The sequence below is a fragment of the Dipodomys merriami genome, unplaced genomic scaffold (assembly GCF_024711535.1).
Source record: "Dipodomys merriami isolate MVZ:Mamm:240054 unplaced genomic scaffold, mDipMer1.0.p SCAF_12, whole genome shotgun sequence".
Lineage (NCBI taxonomy): Eukaryota > Metazoa > Chordata > Mammalia > Rodentia > Heteromyidae > Dipodomys > Dipodomys merriami.
The window spans coordinates 18,079,910-18,099,648 of NW_027202493.1; the positions used below are offsets into that span (position 1 = coordinate 18,079,910).

The window sequence follows — 19,739 nt, forward strand, 5'->3', positions numbered from 1 at the left end:
TGAATGGTAAAGAAAAACACTACCTAGGACAGAAAACTATATTCAAAATACACAACTGAAACCAAATAAAGAACATTTTTTAATGAAATAGTAGTCTGGGCATGCCTAAGAATGCACAAGGCCCTGAGTTCCATTCCCAGAACCACAAAAAAAAAAAAAAAGAAAAAGAAAAAAGATGAAGATGAAAGAAGGAGGGGGAAGAGGATAAAAAGAAGGGAGGAGAGAGAAGAGGAAGAGGAAGAAAAGGAGTAGAAGAAAGAATGAGAACATCATCACCATCTATTCTTTTAGTTCATACAGTACACAAAAGCCACAAATAAAAACGGCCATTTTTGAGTTTTTACTCCCATTTCCTTCATGGGGAACAGAAATGTTTTTCCCTTTTTTCTCTTTTTTTTTTTGCCAGTTCTAGGGCTTGAACTCAGGGCCTAGGCACTGTCCCTGAGCTTCTTTTGCTCAAGGCTAGCACTCTACCACGTTTGTCTTTTTCTGTCTATGTGGTACTGAGGGCTTCATGCATGCTAGGCAAGCACTCTACCAGTACACCACATTCCCAGCCCCACTTTTTCATCTCTTTATCTTTCTATACACTAAAATACGTCCTTGCTAAAACCTTAAACAACAATAAATGGCAGGGGAGGAAGAGTGTTAAGGCAATGGGATGGTGGATATTCCTGTTTCTTTCCTTCTCTCTTACAAATTCTCTACAAGGTTCTTATACTACTTTTATTACTTAAAATATTTGAGAATCAGTAGGGAAACCACCTCTGATATTCAACTACCACTAGGAAAAACATGGAGTTTGTTTGCCACTCCTGTTCGCTCCTTTGCAATGCATAGTGCTTTCTGCAAGTGCATACACATATCTCCACATCTCTCTAGGGAACTTATTGCTGACCTTGTGTACTAATCAAGAGTCCAGTGAGCACATCAAGGACCTGGTGCCAAACTGCCATCAGTCTCTCTGACTTCCCTTCTAATCACTCCTGTGCTATAAAAAGACATGATGGGAGACTCAGGTCCCAGTCAACTCCCAGCCAACTGCCTGTCCACAAGATCTGCACTGAATCTCAACCCTTTTAGGAGGAGTATTCATGGGGGATGGGGAAGAGGTTCCTCTTGCTCAGACATTCTGACTCTAGGTACAGGTAGGGAACAAGCCAGCAATAACCGTAGGAGACCAAGAAACTCACACTATCTCCAAAGGACTACAAAATCTCAAGGACATTAAAGCCATGCAAAGCTATCTGAAATCAGGATTTCACATGGATTAAGTATTTGGATTTGACTAAATGTTTCCACTCACTCTGTAGTCTCTGTTCACATCACTGAGCTGCCAATAATTATTGGGGAGGCCCATTCGCTTGTATTCTTCACTAAGATCGATTAGCATCCAACCTTGTTCTCTTTCTTCTTTATCCAGCTTGGGGTTGAATGAAAAGCAGTACAACTCCTCATATTTCACTGCAAGTAAAGAAGAAAGCCAAATCAAGCTAAGTCAAAGCCAGAACCAAATATCCCCCAAAACATTCTGTCCCAGCTGGAGTTAACCTCCCACCCCTGGCACAGTCCCAGGAGCGCCCTGCCTCTGTGGACAAGGTCACCCAGCCTTGATGAGAAAGAAGGCCTTCAGTATTTGGACTTTACTATGCAACAACTTCTTCCTTTTAACAAATAGTTCCTTTTTAAAAAAATTACCTTAAGATGAATATGGAATATTCAGTAGACATCAGGAATTCTTTTTTTATGTGTACATATCAAGTTCCGGTTTAGAGTGAAGTGGCTTTTCAAAAGTAGATAAGAGCCCCAGGTTACTTCCACATTTTCACTAAAACAGTTCCAAAAGCTAGTGATTATGTGGTGTGTTTGCATTAAAAACATTTGAACTTTAACAACTTCATATACATTATAATTGTGCTGATCATAAGACTTGTTTAGTATTCATAAGAAACATTAATTCATAATGCACAGCAGCCTCCACATAGATTACAAGTTGAAGAATGCATGGGGAAAATCTTTCAGTTTTTTCAGTGTTTCTGTCTTTATGCATCATCTATGCTTGGTGAGGCCAACATCCTCAACACTTCCCTTTTCCCAATAAAATATAAAATTTGGTTTTTATTAATGCTTTGATATTGTCATACAAGGGGAGTGTCTAAACCAACAATACAATATGTCCAAACCCAACAATATAATGCAAGCTATGTATACCAGTTAAAATATCCTTGTAGTTACATGGAAAAATAAAATGGAAGAGGGAAAATAAGAAATGCTTTTCATTTAATCCAATATGTCCAAACTATTATCATTTCAACATGTACATAGTATGAAATGCAATAATATTCTTCACATCTTGGTTTTTCACTTGTACTGCTTGTTTTGGATTGTGTATTTTACACTGATACCTTTTCAGATGTGGTCACATTTTAAGTGCTAAAGAGCCTACTGTGGCCATAGCTACCAAGGTACTGTATCGTCCTAACTGTATGCCACACCCATAACCACGGCAGCTCCTTCCTTCCTCCTTTACTTTCCTCATTCCATCCCTCTAATGTTCCTCTTCCTTTCCCACCACTATCTCCTCATAGTTTTCCTAGGTTCTCTCATTTACTCAACTGGTGATTTCACCCAGCAACAAAAATTTAGTGTTTCTTGAGGTATGTTTGGAGGCCCCCTGAAGGATCTCAGCTTAAGATCAAAACTCAGTTTCAAACTTGTTTTATTGCTCTAGAGTGGAGTCATCCACATAAAAGAAGAAAGATAAGGGAAATGTTTTAAAGAAAGATAAAATCATTTTAAGTACCAATTTTTTTTCATTTGACATAACTGAATTGTAATCTATATTAGTCTCTCTTGCTATTACCTTTCTGAACTTTAAAACTGAGAGCATTACTTGATCAAATAACAAAATGCTGCATACAGGTGCAAGGACATATAAATAACAAAGTTAACACTTTCAGCAAGATGACAATTTGCTGTCATCTTAGCTAATTGAAGGACAACACACACACACACACACACACACACACACACACACAAATATGAGATCATGTTCTGGGAACAGCTAGTTCAACACTGACACATCTTTTCCATCTCTGAGTACCATTTTCATGACTCAGGCTTCTGCTACCATAATGTTAACCGCAAATGCAATTTGTTTAAGATGCCAGAAGAATCTCTTGAGAAAGCTTCTGTTCCCTCAGTGAAAGAAGAGCTTACAAATATGGAATAATAATGGAAGTTAACTTTTCTTTATTAAATATTTACAAACAGGTTTAAAGGTGGAAGAAGAAAAACATTCCATGACTATTGGCAGTTCTCCATGTAGGAGCTGATGCTTGCTTCTATTGGGAAGTGACAGTGAAACTGTACATAAACTACAACAAGAAAAATTCAAAGAAGACATGAAGATCACTCAGGCTGAGAGATATTAGAACAGGTTGACATTGAAATTATCCTATTTGTTTTTATTTCACATATGTATTCTTTTAGGATAAGGTTGACTAGCTGATCCTCAAATCCAATTTAAGTACAATTCTTCATCGGGGCAGGAAGGTTTCCACTCTTGTTAACTAAATCTCAGTTGTGTTAACCCAAGGTCAGCCTAAAAGAAGCCAGAACACTATGTACTGTGAGAAATTCAAGTATCCTTAGCACAGATGTAAATCTCACTGAATATTTCTCAATTCATAATTTTCTGTTTTTCTCACTTCCAATTTCTATTACAATACATAGCAGAAGTTACAGCAGTCAGCAGAGTAGATAAAAAGAAAATCTAGGGCTAAAGAAATCCTTGTGGGTTTTTTTCATTGTTGTTTGTAGAATCTTAAAGAAATTTACTTATTGGAAATTTAAAAGTTATAATTTATATAATAATATAATTTATAATTGTGAATATTCATTAGACACAAGATGCTAACATTTTAAAGTGTAGAATGATTAAATCAATTAATATTTGTATCACCTCAAATAATTAACACTTTTGTGATTACAACATTGAAATTTACTCTTAGAAATATTAAAATGTACAGTCCTCAATTATTAGCTTTCTTTACCAGGCTATACAGTAGATTTAAAAATAAGAATTAATCAAGCTTTTACTTACTATATGAGGCTTTGTACCCTTTTGGTGATCAGCTCCCTATTCCCCCCCACACACTCTGATAATACCATACTTTCCTCTACTTCTATGAATTCAATTGGTTTGTATGCCAAATATGAATGGGAACATGTAGTATTCGTCTTTCTCTGTCTGGTTTATTTTACTTAATTGGTTTGTATGCCAAATATGAATGGGAACATGTAGTATTCGTCTTTCTCTGTCTGGTTTATTTTACTTAGCATAATAGCCTCAATTCTATACATATTGTTATAAATGAAGAACTTATGCCTTTTGAAAGGTGGAGTAATATTCCATTATATGGTATATATATACATAATTGTGTATGTATATATATAATATATATATACATACACACGTATGTACATATATACACATATATATACACATGTATGTATATATATAATATATATACATACACATAGCACATTTTATTTCTCTATTCATCAGCTGATGGACACACAGGTTGATAACTAGACTATAGTGAACAGTACAATCTCACTCCTAATTCCTATAAAATAGGATTCAACATACTGATTTCAAATCTTGTGGTAATTATTTTTAAAAAATAGTTCCATTTTTATTTTTTGAGGAACTACTGTTTCCATAATGCCTATATTAATTTATATTCCTACCTACAATATACAAGGTTCTCTTTTCTCAACTTACTTCTAGAGTGAAAAATAATTCATTTTCCATTATCAGCCAATCTAGCATGTATGAGGAGATATCTTAATGTGCTTTATGCAACTCCTTAATGAATAGTGATATGAAGCATTTTTCATGTCTCTGTTAGCCATTCATATGTCTCTTTTTGAGAAATATCTAGCTAGGACCTTTGCTCAGTTCTTAACTGGACCACATGTTTTCCCCTTATAGAATTGCATTCTTTATTATGCATGTCTCACAGTTAATCCCTCATATAATATATGTCTTCCAAATGTTTTCTCCCAATACATATGTTGTCTTTCAGTCTGTTAACTTTTTCTTTTGCTGTGGAGAAGCTTTTCATTTTAGAGAAATCTTTCATCTTTACAGAATCTGAGTTTAGAAAAAAAATATGTCTGCTTTAGAAAGGTCATATCCTTCAGCAGACAGACATGCTAAATACCCCATTGGCTTCTCACATCATAGAGTCTGAGCTGTCACATCCAATAAAACATTTTTTTGTGCTGATGATCATCAGGTTTAATAGGACATACACTGTCGGGCTCTTACCAAAGAGGGCATGGGACCTCTTCCTATATAAAGCAAATATCCAACATGCCTGTGAATTCTGAGAATAAACAGAAAATATATTGATAATTTTCTAAAAGTCCAAACAATTTCAGAAAAAGTTACATGGAAATCATCTTAGGATTTACTTCATCATATGTATCCTATTTAAGTTATATAATTAGCTTAACAAAGGCATACTTGACTGTTTTTCTATCAATTAAGAAAACAAAATGACAACTTTCTTATTGTAAAGATGCTATACAGAGGGGTTATAGTTACATGAGTAAGGAAATGAGTACGTTACTTGTCGATCATTGTTACCCCTCCCTTCCTTGTTGTCCCACTATCCCTTCCGGAAGGGGGATCCCCACTCCTCCCCACCCTACCCCATTCCTCACCCACCCACCACCCAAGGTTATAAAGTTTGTTTCCAATATACTGTCCTGTGGGTATCCTTGTTGCAATGGGTCATCCTGTGTCCTTGATTCAGGATACCAAAATCAAGTACAGTGACAACAGGGGATATGTCATAGGGGAAAGAACATACAAAGGAAACAACAAAAATAAAATAAAATCACATGGTACATTTAAAAGAATAACAACAAAGATCTCTTGTATCCATATCTTGGGGTTCAATTCACTTAGCATCATCTTACATGGTCATATGTACATGGCTTTTGAGCTTTTGAGCTCATCTGATAAGATTATCCTGTATGTATACTAATTATTGCGAATAAGGGAAACCATGGGACCTAAATTTCTTTGGGACTGGGTTATATCACTTAATATAATTTTTTCCAAGTCTTTCCATTTCCTAACAAATAGGAAAGTGTTCTTGTTGTTGATGTTGTTCTTGTTGTTGTTCGGTGTTGTTGATGGAAGCATAGAATTCCACTATATATCTAGATATCTATATCTAGATATCTTAGTATCTAGATATAGATATCTAGATATATATACCACATTTTCTTGATCCACTCATCTACTGAGGGGCATCGTTGGTTCCATATCTTAGCTATGGCGAATAGTGCTGCAAAAAACATAGTTGTGCTGGTAGCTTTAGTATGGCCTTGTTTGTGATCATTTGGGTAAATGCCCAGAAGTGGGATTGCTGGGTCATAGGCGAAAATACCTCATGATATACTAATTCATGATACACATGAAATTAAAAATACAAATTTATTTTCAAACAAGCCTAATCCATAGCTCAGTCAAAAGTATGGGTTCAAGTACAACATAGAAATGCATGCTTTGATACACATAGAAATTCATGCTTTTAGAACACTATTCATGGCTGTCTCCTTAATTTAAGGAAGTATGTGCATCACCATAATGCAATTCAATCTCCGCAGTTCTCACCAACTCCATCACTCTCAAATAATCTTACTTGCTGCTTCCCAGAGAAAATAATCAAATATAAATACCCAATTTGGAACCATCAAGCCTGAAATGGACCTGTATCAGTACCCAATTTTTGTTCCTTTCCTTCTCCTGCCAAAGGAAAGAGAAATGTGGGTAAAACAAAACTTTAAGGAAAGAAGGAAAATAACCTATCTTGTTTCCCAGGTATTTGATTTTAAAATCAAAAGTGGTATAAAATTGAAAGAAAAACAAACATGAATTAGCATCAGCAGAATGTGAAGTATGGGTGAGAAGAAGGCAAATTACCAACCACCAACAGAAAAACAAAAAAATGTGCAGTAATGACTGAAAGCCAATTTTCTGTTCTGTTGAGTTCAGGCAACTTAAAAATGAATGTAGATGAAAGGCCATTTAGAAAGGGGTGGGCAGATAACTCAGCTAGTATTGGAATTTGTATCTATCACATCTCCTAACTATGGTGTCTCACCTTTATTATTTTAAACAAAGTTTGGATTAAATATCAGGACTATTGAAGTTAACACCTTGGGAAAAGGATCATTATTAGACTCAGTTAACTATCTTCAATAAAAGAGGAATTACCACCACTGTAAAAACTGCTAAAAATCGGTGACTTAGAACAAAAACGTCAAAGATTAAGCAAAAGAGACTACCTCATTGTGAGATTTAAAAAAATAAGAAGAAACAGGCACCTTAGTAGTATAATATATGTTTTACAAAAACCAAGGCCCACTACTGTAAATTTAAAAAGTTACAGAAAAATGGGAAATGAGAGGAACTTAAAAAAACTGTAATTTAGCAAAAATGGGAAAATAAAATAAATAAAGAAATTATTTAGATGTTGAAGAGCCCACAAATCTAGCTGATACCAAAATAAACAGCAGGAGGCAAATTAGAGGGAGGAGTACAGAGAGGCCATGGGAAAAGTAGAAGCTCTCTCAGAGATAGGGGTCTTTTAATCAGAAAAATTTATATACTTATTAAAGTACATTTATCTATTGGGTTAACTTACTTTCTCATTTAGGCAAACTGTGTTTTAACATGTTATTTCTTTATTGAGAATTTAAGAAGATGCTGAATTTGGTCACATTACTTTGTACTGGGATCTTTTGTAGTCCATGACCAAATGCTTCCCATCTTTATTCATTCATACAAATGGCAAACCAATAAAAATATCTCCAAGTTTTTATGTATTTTATTTACTCTAGCCCAGAAAACCTACACATAAACACACACACACACACACCCCTCTAGAGGAGGAAGGCATGTTCTGCAAACTATCCACAGACAGTTTTCAAGAACCACCTCCTTCATCCAACTGAAAACTACTTTCATAGCTCACAGCCTCTCTTTCCCCACCAGAGCCTAGACTCAGAGCCTTGCTTGTTACTTGTCCCAACTTTACCATTGCCCTTAACGTTAAACTTGGGCCTGCTTGGCTTCCATTTCATCTTCCCACATTTAAGTAATGGGTTACATAAACTGGCATTTATAAGGCCAGTATGTCAAAATGCTAGCTATTCTTTTTAATCCTCTCAGATGATGGTTCTGATTCAACTATTACGGTTTCCTTTTGCCAAAAAAAAAAAGACAAGGTCTCTGGCTATATCTACCTAACTCCTAAAACATTACCTTTTAAGAAAAACCATACATTTTTAAAATTAGAAAAACACAGTGGTTTCAGATCCTCACATGAGAGCCCCAGCACTTGCTGCCTCTGGGCCTCAATCACCCCTGTGATCTGTTCTCCCAGCTGCTCAGCCCTTTCCCAGTTCTTGGGGCTATTCCTAAATCCCATTAATCCAGTCAGAGCACATTTATTACCAGCACACCCATTAATCAGTGACACAGAAATTGCTGGCATACAACTCTCCTCTCATTCTCTGCTGCATGCAACCTAATGTACATCTTCCCAGAACTCTGTTCCAATTATAGTACACCCTTCAAAAAGTTCAACTGCTTTTCTGGCTTACTTTGCAGTTCTTTTCAACACACTTAAGAGAGGAGGAAAACACAGTCTCAACTAACTGCCTTTAAAAAGGAACACGGTAAAGTCAAAATGATCAGAATCTTACGGCACCCAGAGATCATTTCCACAGACTCATTTTGACTCTTAGCTACCTCCAAATGATTAGGACATATCACAAGGAACTCAAGTCCCAATGAAACGTTGTGAAAAGTTCACAAATAAACTCCCAGTCCTGAATCAAAACAGATATGACAGAGTCATTATAAATACGCATCTTATTTCCCTTGTTGATGACTTCTATGCAACACCACACACACACACACAAAATAAAAACAAACTTAGAAGTGTATTTCTTTTAAGCAAAAGAGTACCACATCTTCCATAAGTCACACAGAGACAGAAAACGCTTTGTAGAAGTGTATATCTCTCTGAAGACTCTCACATGAGGGCTAGAATAAGACAGTAAGCAAGAGAGCTAATTTTTTTCAAATCCAAGCTTTCTTCAAATTACCTGTAAGAAGGCCATGTTTAAGAGAATTAATATATACATACTTTAAATTGTCACTGGTGCTGACAAAAGTCTAGTTAGTTGCACCTTGCTGGAAAACACATATAACTATCAAAAACTAATGAAGACTAAACCTTTAAAGGGTCAAGAATACACTGGAAATGTTAGAGAACAATGTACTCCACACAGAACAGTTAGTTCTGCCTTAGGTGTCTTTGAAGGTAGCTCAATTATCAGAGGATCCACAGGGCATAATTTTATGATTTCACTTCAGAGGGAAACATATTAGACCTCTACCAAGGATATATGAACAGCCCCAGATGGTAAGTAACTCAGGGAGGATGGACTCCCAAAATAAGGATCATTGTGTGATCATTCAAACTTAGCCTGATTTGAGGATGAGATGACATAGTATCCCCAAAACACTGTCATTCCTAAGCACTGCACAAAGTCTTGAATACAATTTGTGACTTTCAGGGAGTGGTCCATGATTAATGTGAGTTCTATTGCCTACCTGGCCGTGCAAGGCGGATCAAAGAGATGTACACGTCATGGCAGTCTCTTTCCTGTGGTATGACGAGTTGTATGATCTGAAAATTCTTACAGCGAATAAGCAGAGGACAGCCGGTAGCAGTTGTAGCTTGCTTCTCAATGGTGGAAATCTGACTATGAAGAATCTTAGAACCAAAAGTTTAATTTGGATCACCAAGCATGAATAACGCATAACAAGAACTAACAGGGTTTGAGTCACACAAACAGATAAGATTCCCCAATTTTTTATTAGCTCAACCACTGAACTCAAGTAACAAAAACTGAGAAGTTCCAAGTAAGAATTAATTGTCTAAATATATAATTAGTTTTCGATACCTAGCTTTCTGACATCCAGAATAATTATTCTGATGCAAATCATTCAGCATGTAAATTTGAACAACTTCAAGTAAGGGACTATTTTAGTGGTCAAATGCCAAATGCATGTATTAGCTAAAATTAAATAAGGTCATGGGAAGTTAGTAAAATAAACTTTTGCAATCAAGAAAAGCTGGAGATGGCTCCGTGGGGAGGTACCACCTTGCTCCTTAATTCCACATGGAATGCTGAAAGTCAACAGCAACTTGAGATACTTGTTTTCTAAGCTGGTGGTGACCAGGCAGCCCGAAAAAGAATTATTTTCTTAGTTTTTTTATTAATACAATATTCAATTGATAAATTATAATTATATATACTTACATATATATATATTATGGAACATTTAAATCAAGGTAATAGATCCATCACCTTGTTTATCATAGTTTTTCATAGTGAAACATCCATAATTTACTTTCATGGTTATTTTGAAATATATTAGTATTGACTATAATGCACTGCTATGCCAAATATATCAAACCCTATTCCTCCTGTCTATCTGAAGGGTTTTTGGTCAGCAATACTCCATTCTCTTCCTTCTCACTCCCACCTCTAATACTCAATATCTACCATAATACTCTTCTATCCATGTAATAACCAGACCCAACCCTGCTTAGCTGCCAAGATCAGATGATCATCATTCTACTCCATAAGGAAGATATTTATTTGAAAACAAACCATAATAAAGTCCATCTCTGGTGTTTCAGAGAAATTTATGGCTGGTCCTCAATGGCAGCATTGCATTAAGTTCATTTCCACGGTAGTGCTTGCCAACCTCTAATGCGTAACACAATTCATATAGGAAGGAGAAAAGCTACAGTTAAGCTTTTTAGATCTGGTCATAATTTCATGGTTGGGATGCTGTAGAAAGTAGGAAATGCTTAACGGTTTCATTATTAAGGAGCAGAAACACCTTATTCCTCTCTATATTTCTTTTCTTTTAAAATTCCTAGAAAAGTAGAGACACATAGGAAAATGACCGAATGGCTAAATTATAGCATAGGGAAATACCATATAGCAAATCAATTACTATGGAAATGCCTTCTCCCATACACTTATGTTATTTAACGTCTTCTTGATAGCTATGGCATGAAGCACTCGAATCTTCAGGCTACGTCTATCTTTGATGATATACAAATAATTAGTGTTCAGAATAAACAAATAAAGTATTTATGACTCAGTATATTCTTAGAAAAAGGCAAAGCACATTCCAGAAACCATCCCCTGAACACTAGAACACCAACATTTCAGTCACCTCATTTCTGAGTAGAAATGGAAAAATTAAGAGGGTCAAAACTACTCAATAATGGGAAACATGTAAAGCCAAAAATAAGGAAAGCATACCCATGTTTCTTTTCTTGTGTCAGGTGCATTTTCCACGAATATAACATGGGTGGCTGTCAAATACAAAGTACCCAGTGTTGCCTTTTTAGAAGATACTCGATCTACCAAGCGTACATTTTCAACCTAGAAAAATCAGATTGATGGAAAAAGTTTTAGGAACGTAAGAGAGTTAGTCACAAAATAGTAGGTATTTCATGCCTGGTCTAAAATATAATTTTGAGAACTACTCAAATAAACACCAAAATAGGGTTGTTGGTATGGTTCAAATGGTAGTGTACCTGCCTAACAAGCACTGCAAAAAAAAGAACATAATTTATATCAAAAAATAAAGATTCACCAGTTACTAAAACATGATTTTAAATGAACCACAAGATTCTTAATAGATATTATGTATTTCTTTGAGTTTTAAGGGGTCAAGTGTTTTTTTTATTTCATTGCAATTATATACAATTTCCAACTTAAAGCAAATAGTAAATTAAAATTCTGAGTTTACCCAATGACTATGTGCAAAATATATCCTAAAAAAGGAAACAATATTTTCTATGTTTCTAAAGCTTTTGTGATTGTCTAATTTTGAATAAAGTATTATGAAATAAATATAATATGGGTTAAATACTAAAATGTGAATATTAAGCAATATAGTATGAAATAAATGCTCATATGGGAGGAAAAAATATCAGAACACAAATATATTCAAATAACCCTACTACTTTGAGATCTTTACATTCATTTACATAATAAAATTTTTGTAGTGAATGGAATTCTCACTGAACTAAAACCCAGGCTGTTGAAAGAGCTGTCTAGAAACACCTTTGATCATGCATTCATCTGTTTTATGAATAGGCACACTGAGATCATACTAACAAAAAATGCAATGGGAATAACACAATCTCTGTAGATCATGTGTAGAGCTGAACACAGTGACTTCTATAAAAACAGAGCTAATTCTATCCACTGAATTAATTATGGATATGAATTTTTTAATAATGATTTTTATTTCTTATGCAGTTATAGATTTATCAATTCAGTTAAAACCTACTTTCCTTATAAACTATCTTCTTTTTGGAGATTTTCAAATTCTTATAGTCTTTTCAACCCTTTACAGGATTTACCACAATAATCATGATGGCTAGAACTCATTTTTCTCTCCTCTCATTCCTAATATTGTGAATTATGTTTTAAACATTTTGTGACTATATACGTAAAGATTTTTCTTCAGAATAAAAAGTCCTGAATTTATCAATTCTATATTTATTTCTTAATATTTTAATATCTACCTTTGCATAATATCATAACTTGCTTTCCTTGAGTATATCATGTGGTTTGTGTTTTTCCCCCTAAACTCTAAGATTTAATAGCACATTGATTTTCATTATTTTTGGTTAATAATACAGTTTTTTAAATTCAGTCATTTTCCTCTAAGTAAATTTTGGGCTACAACCTACAAATTTTGTTTGTGGTACTGGTATTCCTATTTTTCCTACTTTCTAAAAAGCCTCTAATTCCAGCTTTTACTTCTTTGAGCCAAGAATTTTGAAGGAGTGTACTTTTCAATTCCCACATCATTTTATTTAAAATTTTGTTACTAAAAATTCTATTTTGAACTATCTATAAGAATGATATTATAAGAGTAGCAGAAGGAGAAAATTAAAGCAAATGTCATTGTAAACCACTTATTTGAGGGGAAAAATGTAATTTGCATGCTAAAATATATCTAAGCAAAGCACAAATCCAGGGGCACTATACCAGATAACAATATATAATAATGGAATACAAATAACTTTTCTGCTCCTTGGGGAACAAAACTTTATTGAATAGTATATTGACCATAGATAATATTGATCATAAATAATGTTTTCTGAGACGAAAGGTTGAGAACAGATTATTTTCCCTACAAAAGCGAAAGAGGGTAATTTAAGTATACCACTTAAATTATTTTTAGAAAACCCTAGGGGAATAGAATAAGGTACATAAATGTTGGCAGAATGGAATATTTAATAGGATTTTTCCATGTCCTTTTGTTAACGTTGGATGATAGTGTAGGAAAATTAAATTTCAAAATATAGCAATAGTTCTTACAGGTCCCAGAGCTGTCAAAAGCAATTTTGAAGTTTCGAAGAGTGAGGAAAGAACTTGAGGGAAACACTGTGATTTTCCAGTGATATGCAACAACAAAAAGAAATACAAAAATTTAAATTTTGTCATCTCAGAAATATTCAGGGGCCATTTGATGGTATAAACAATAATGTTGACTAATTCCCAGATTTATCACACATGGTTTTGACCAAGCATGTTTTATGTACATATACATATGTATAAGTAAAATTTCAAAAAAATTAATTCCTGTATGTATACTCTCTGCAGCTCAATAGATGCAAAGAACCCTTCAGTAGTTTCAAGTGCATTTTTGTTTAAATCTTTGTGCTATTTACCCTTAATTTTGGAAAAATATGCATCCCCAAAAGCAAATAGTACCAAAAACAGAGTGAAAATGAAAGGAGTTAACTGGAATGATAAAGTGGAAGTTTGAGGATTTTGTTTTTGTTTTTGTTTTTAAAAGATGCAGGTCTTTAGCACAAATTGGGTGGGTAGTACTTCAGAAAGAGTGAACCAGTATCTGAAATGTAACAGTGAACTCTATGCATTCTGGAAACCTTCAGTCTTTCCTCAATTGCAATCTTCTTGGAACTGCCTGAAAATACCAGTTTTCTATACTAAGATAGCCAGATTACCTAAAATGAAATAAATCTCAGGCTTCTAATACCATACTGAAGACCTGCTGGCGCAACAAACTATGCTTCATTGTTCAGCTAACTTGATTCTAATTCATATAAAAAGCTACACCGCAATAAAGCTTCTATCACACTTGCAGAGATAAGATTCAGGAAACTACTCATTTCTTGGAGCAAAGTTCTTACAATTCATCTACATACATTACTGAAGGTACTACATGAGTTCATGCAGTGGAAATGACATTTATTCTATGCACCCCATTCTGAATTCTTGGTTGTACATTTTTCACATCCTGAGAGTTCTGAGAATGACGGCTCTGAAAATAAATTCTATCCATCATAATTACTATGATTACATATCCTCGTGTCATTTAATTAGAGCCGTTCTTCCTTTGTGGGATATAAAAATCCTGGTGCCTCTGACACCAGTGATTTCTTACATTTGCAGAGTGAAGTGTAGTCTTTGGCATGAAAAAAAAAGATAACCTAGGAAGACCCTGGAGAGTGGGGAAGAAAAGTATGAAGAACTAATGTTCACAGATCTCAGGAAGAGGAAGAATTTGAAAAACAAGCTCAGGAATGGCCAGATATTATGACCAGAGATTTAGTCTGCAGTGAAAAAGCAGAGTAACTCTTTTAAGACAGAGGAGATATTTATGTCAAATACTGTCGCCAGACAGAGGGCGAAGAGAACTGCAAATTGCCTACTGTAGCAAGTCACAAAGACTCTACTAGTGACTTAGCCAGTGAGCCTCCAAACAGAGCTCAGAAGCTGTAATACAACAGCCGTAGGCAGGCACTGAGAAAGGAAAGATTCCAGTCTAAGCAGAATGGAGGCTATAACTTGGCAAAAGCTTGAGAACTTGACCACTCATTTTACCGAAACATGGTAAAAAAAAATTTTCAGAAGCAACCAGAGGATCAAAAGCTTTCATAGAAAGAAGCAATTTAAGAAAAGGAAATCTACATTTAATGATAAATATAGTGAGAAAAAACTCCACTAAGAAGGATGCTTGAGGAATATGCTCTAAATGATTAGAAAGAAGATTTGGATGATTTGACAAGGATTTGTTTATCCTCCCTATGCAAAACTCAGCAGATTATACCAGAGGTAAGTATGAAAATCCCCATGGATTTGGCAGATATTCTCTGGAAAGCTTTGAACTTTTGAAGAGAAGACAATGGGAGTACCAACATATCACGGGCCAGGCCCCTGCTGTCACTTGCTTTAGAAAAAAATCACCAAAATAACAACCAAGAGTAAAAAAGAACAACCAATATTTTTAAGGTATATGCTTAACACTTATGCCATGTATTGTGTTATCACTTTGCATACCTGAGTCAGTACATTACCACAATAAACTCATGGGTTCTTACATAATCAAAGTTTTCTTTAGAGACTTGATCAAAATGACCTCAGGTTTTGTCAGTCCCAACTAGGTATTCCCCCTCCAAAGCCCAATCTCCTTGCTCATCATGGCTATAGGTACTAGTGAATACTTTTGAGGTCATAGTATTGCTATTGAAGTTTAGTATGTTTACAGTAAGTTAACCTATTACTTTGGAAATTTTATTCACGAAATTCAAATTCTGGATATAGAATCTTTAAGGCAAAATTATATGATAAAACTGTATTGACAAGCCACTCTCAAAATATTATTATTGAGATAAACTCAAGGATAGAAGCTTGAGAATAGGCTACAGGAGTCCAAATGTTGGTACAAACAGACTTTCAGGATTCTCAACATTAATAAAAGAGAGAACACTAAATATCTGATTCTATTCAACAAACTGTCTGTGTATAGCACAGTGTTAGGTTCTCAGAAGAAAACAAAAGAATGAATAGATTAAGAGTCATTGTACCCTCAAGAACCTTACAGTTTCAATGGAAAGACTGCCCCGGTTTAACATCTCTTCCCTCCTCCACTGGGCTTACACTGAAGGAGGAAAGGGTTTCAACAGTTTTCTAGGCCATGGCTGAAAAGCTTCAGACAAAACATAGGTCTCCATCACAGCACTGCCAGGTTTTGAAATAGGACACGCTGGCTGCAGAACACAGCCCTTCTTCATCCTTCCTTGGCTGCCTAGGAGACAAGAGGACTTTTTAAATAACTGAGAGACAGGAGCCTCTCTTAAGCTATTCTCATCAAGCCACCTTCTAATTTCAATCACAATAGAACATAAGCCTTTGCTTTTCTACTCTGCAGGTCAAATAACAAACTGATGAACATTTAGGGTTCTAGAATCATCTGAGAAGTATTCAGAGCAGGGTGGATTTACCATTTATTGAAAAGAAAAGAAGGAGAAACCAATGACACTGGCCACAAGCTGTTCGTGGGCCAAAGACCAAGTCTCTCTGGTGCCATATAAATTAGGCTAAAGGTTACTTTCAATCATTTTGGGGAAGAGATTCAGAGATTGTTGGACAGGGACAAATCCAAATGTCTGCAGCAGCCAAAACCTAAGACAAGTTTATGTTCTAATCTAAGAAAAGCAGCTAGATAAATAGTTTGTCATGCTAAATTCAGTATCATGACATTTTCTGACTCTGCTAACATGAAAAGAAAAGTATTTGTAAGTAAAAAGGCCTAGATTCTGGTTCTAGTTCTAGTCTTGAAACTTAACCATTAGGCATACATAGGCATTTGAATCTCTGAATTTTGATTTGTAAAAGGCACCTAGACCCTCTAAGGGGTCTAATTTTTCCTCCACATTAGCAGACTGTAGCTAATTCCATGGTACTTTGAGATTACCTAGAAAGACACAATAACAACAAGTGTGATAATATATACAATAGCAATTCATTATGAAAGCTCCAGAAATCTTTAGAAATGTGATTAGCCAACAGAACTCTTGAGATTTACTAAAGAAAGGAAACCCCATCCTCAATAACAAAATGAATTTGTTTTAGAGGCTACATTGATATCTGAAGTTCTAGACCAAAGAAGAAGAATAAATACCCCAAGCCCAAGTATACTAACCCACCAACCTGGTAGAGAAGCTACTGGGACGCAACCCTTTTCAGTATCTCTGCTCCCCCTTCTTGGTCTTCTTTTGCTTTTTGCTTCTTAGGTATCCTATAGCATTTGTAAGATTTATTGAGCTATCTTTCCATCCCATAATTATGTATCATTTGGTTGTACATCTGAATTAATGACATGACTTATAGCCTTCTTCTTGACTTCCTTAAAAGAAATGACATCAGACTCAATGTCCTTTTTGTACCATATTCAATCTTATGCCATAAAATTTTTAAGAGAAAATATTTCCTAAAACCTTTCTGAAAATATATATGTATATCAGAATGCCAACTTGATTTCTGAAAACAAAAATTTTTAGGTATCTATTTAGCCATGTATCCACCTACTTTTTCTTATTGTTTTGTGTAACTTTTAATGCTATTATTCAGGCTGCATGGTCCACCAACCAGTCTAGCTTGGTAGGGTCTATTCATCCAATGCCCATTGGCCAGAAGGCACATGAGTGACAAGGACAACTGCAACATAAGCCAGTGTTGAAATCATTACAGAAATGAGGGCCTAAAAGTATAGGCAGAGTTTGTATTTAGTATCAGCTGAGCCATACAATGTGAATGTGTAAAACACAGAAAAAGTACGTTAATGCTACAGCTTACAATACAAATCAGTACTTCAGTTTTAACTCTTTTACATAGTAATTAGCACTATGCCTACTACTTCAGCTCCAAGCAGAGCCTACTCCCCTCTGCTGACTGCTGGTACCAAATTAGAGCAATCTAGGGTAAATTCCTTACAGAAAAGCTGATGTGACAAGCAGCAACAGAACTGTGGTGGATTCCATTTAACTTCACCCTGCAGCAAAAAGGGCCAGAGGAGGGCGAGTAACAACACAGCCATACTTTACTGTCTAGTGAACAAATGCTGTTTATATTACCCTGTACCAGGTGTTGTCCATATGCTACTTCCACTCAGTTCAGAGACAGACAGGGTGACCCCACTTCATGGATGATAAAGAGAAGCCCATGAATAGCAAATCAATTGCTAGGCCTCATAGCTAGCAAGTGACTGAGCCCAACTACAAGTCAGCAGTGTTCCTGTTCCTAGACTTCTTCCATTCTTTCCCTCTCATTACAGGCCTGGTAATGTAAATTAAGAAAAAGTATCATGGCTCAAAATTTTATCCTCTGTTTTCCCTTCGATTTCAATTATGTGCATTCACATTTGCAAGTAAATGTTGACAAGTAAAAATTTCTAGAGAATGCTAGTATTAAAAGATGTGTAATATTTTATTGATAAAATCTATCCCTTAACAAGAAAAATAAAGTTCTAGAGAATGCTAAAGAATTTTTTTACTCATTTTGTGTTAGGCAGCTTGGCTGGCCACTTCACACACACACACATATACACACACACATGCACACACCTGCTCACATTTGTCTTGCCTGAAGGGGTAAACCTGGTGGTTCCATGATCAGCTATATAGTTTCAATTACAAAGTGTGAAGACCTCTATAGGGCACCCTTCCAGGAATCTTCTAACTAGTCTTACATTAATTATACAAATGACCTAATCAGAAATTCCAAAATTATGTCACTGTCTATAAACAATGGTCCATTCGTAACACTTTCCATCTGTAACAGTCACTAAGATGGCTAAATCTCCAGAACAATAAATATCTCTCTTGAGTAACAGCCTATGTGTGAGAGAGACAAGTGCACATATCATTAGTTCTTAACTAGTAACTATTACTAAGTAAATTCAGAGTTTTACCTTGTTTAAATTTTTTATTGGCAGGCATTAGTTTTGTACAGGGGGGCTTTCATTGATGACATTTGCATACCCAAAGTCACCCCTATATCACTCTCCTTCTCTCTCTCCCCCACTTAAAAATGTTTTCAGCAAGTTTCATTGTTCTATTTTCATATATGCAAATAAAGTACTTCTACATCCTTACTCATCCTTTCTGTGATCTCTCCCTGTTCCAGCTGGCAACTGTGCCCCAACTGAGTATTTTACTTTCCTGCCATTCTTTTCTTTTAGTGTGCATTAATTGTATCAAGGAGTTCCATTGTGCCATTTCAAATACGTATATATTATATTTTAATCTAAATAAGTCTATTGCTTTTACTATCCCCATCTCTTCATCACCTATTGGTCAACAGCTTTCACTGAGATTACTGCCACTGAAATACTGAGATTTCTTATATCACTTTCATACATAGTTGCAATATATTTTGCTATGATTCAATTTCTTATATCTGTTACTTACTTTATGTTTGTGATTTCAATTCCATGTTAAAGTAATAGCAATTACAGAGTTTGCCAGGAAGATGGAAGATTCAATTGTAGTTGGAAAAGTAATTTGATATGCAATATGAAAAACTAGAGCAAAAACAAACTCTCTAGACCATTCAAAACTGCTATAATCTCATATTATTACAGATAAAAGTTTTTAATGTTTCCAATTTTAAAAGGAAGCACATTTTATCCCTTCTTACATAAAGTTGCTTAAACAAATAAAGATGGATAGCCCTGAGGCTCTTGGAGTTTTCTAATCCAGACTCTTGGTGGATAAATCAGGAAAATC

The 19,739-nt window shown here is 35.1% G+C and overlaps 1 protein-coding gene across 5 annotated transcripts in view; it reads right to left on the reverse strand.

The window, feature by feature from the left end:
* Positions 1 to 19,739, reverse strand: part of Mtmr7 (myotubularin related protein 7) — an 83,919-nt gene that overhangs the window by 51,173 nt on the left and 13,007 nt on the right. For 4 of the 5 annotated variants that reach the window (XR_011370763.1, XM_070016305.1, XM_070016307.1 and 1 more), the window contains exons 2-4: positions 11,443 to 11,565; positions 9,710 to 9,872; positions 1,307 to 1,464 (exon numbers count right to left, since the gene is read on the reverse strand). Coding sequence is in view for 4 of the 5 variants with exons in the window: in XM_070016305.1 (XP_069872406.1) it covers positions 1,307 to 1,464; positions 9,710 to 9,872; positions 11,443 to 11,565 (444 nt within the window). In the remaining variant the exon portion in view is untranslated. Of the gene's footprint in view, positions 1 to 1,306; positions 1,465 to 1,698; positions 1,784 to 9,709; positions 9,873 to 11,442; positions 11,566 to 19,739 lie in introns of those variants that run through there. The other variant, XM_070016308.1, reaches the window with a different exon arrangement.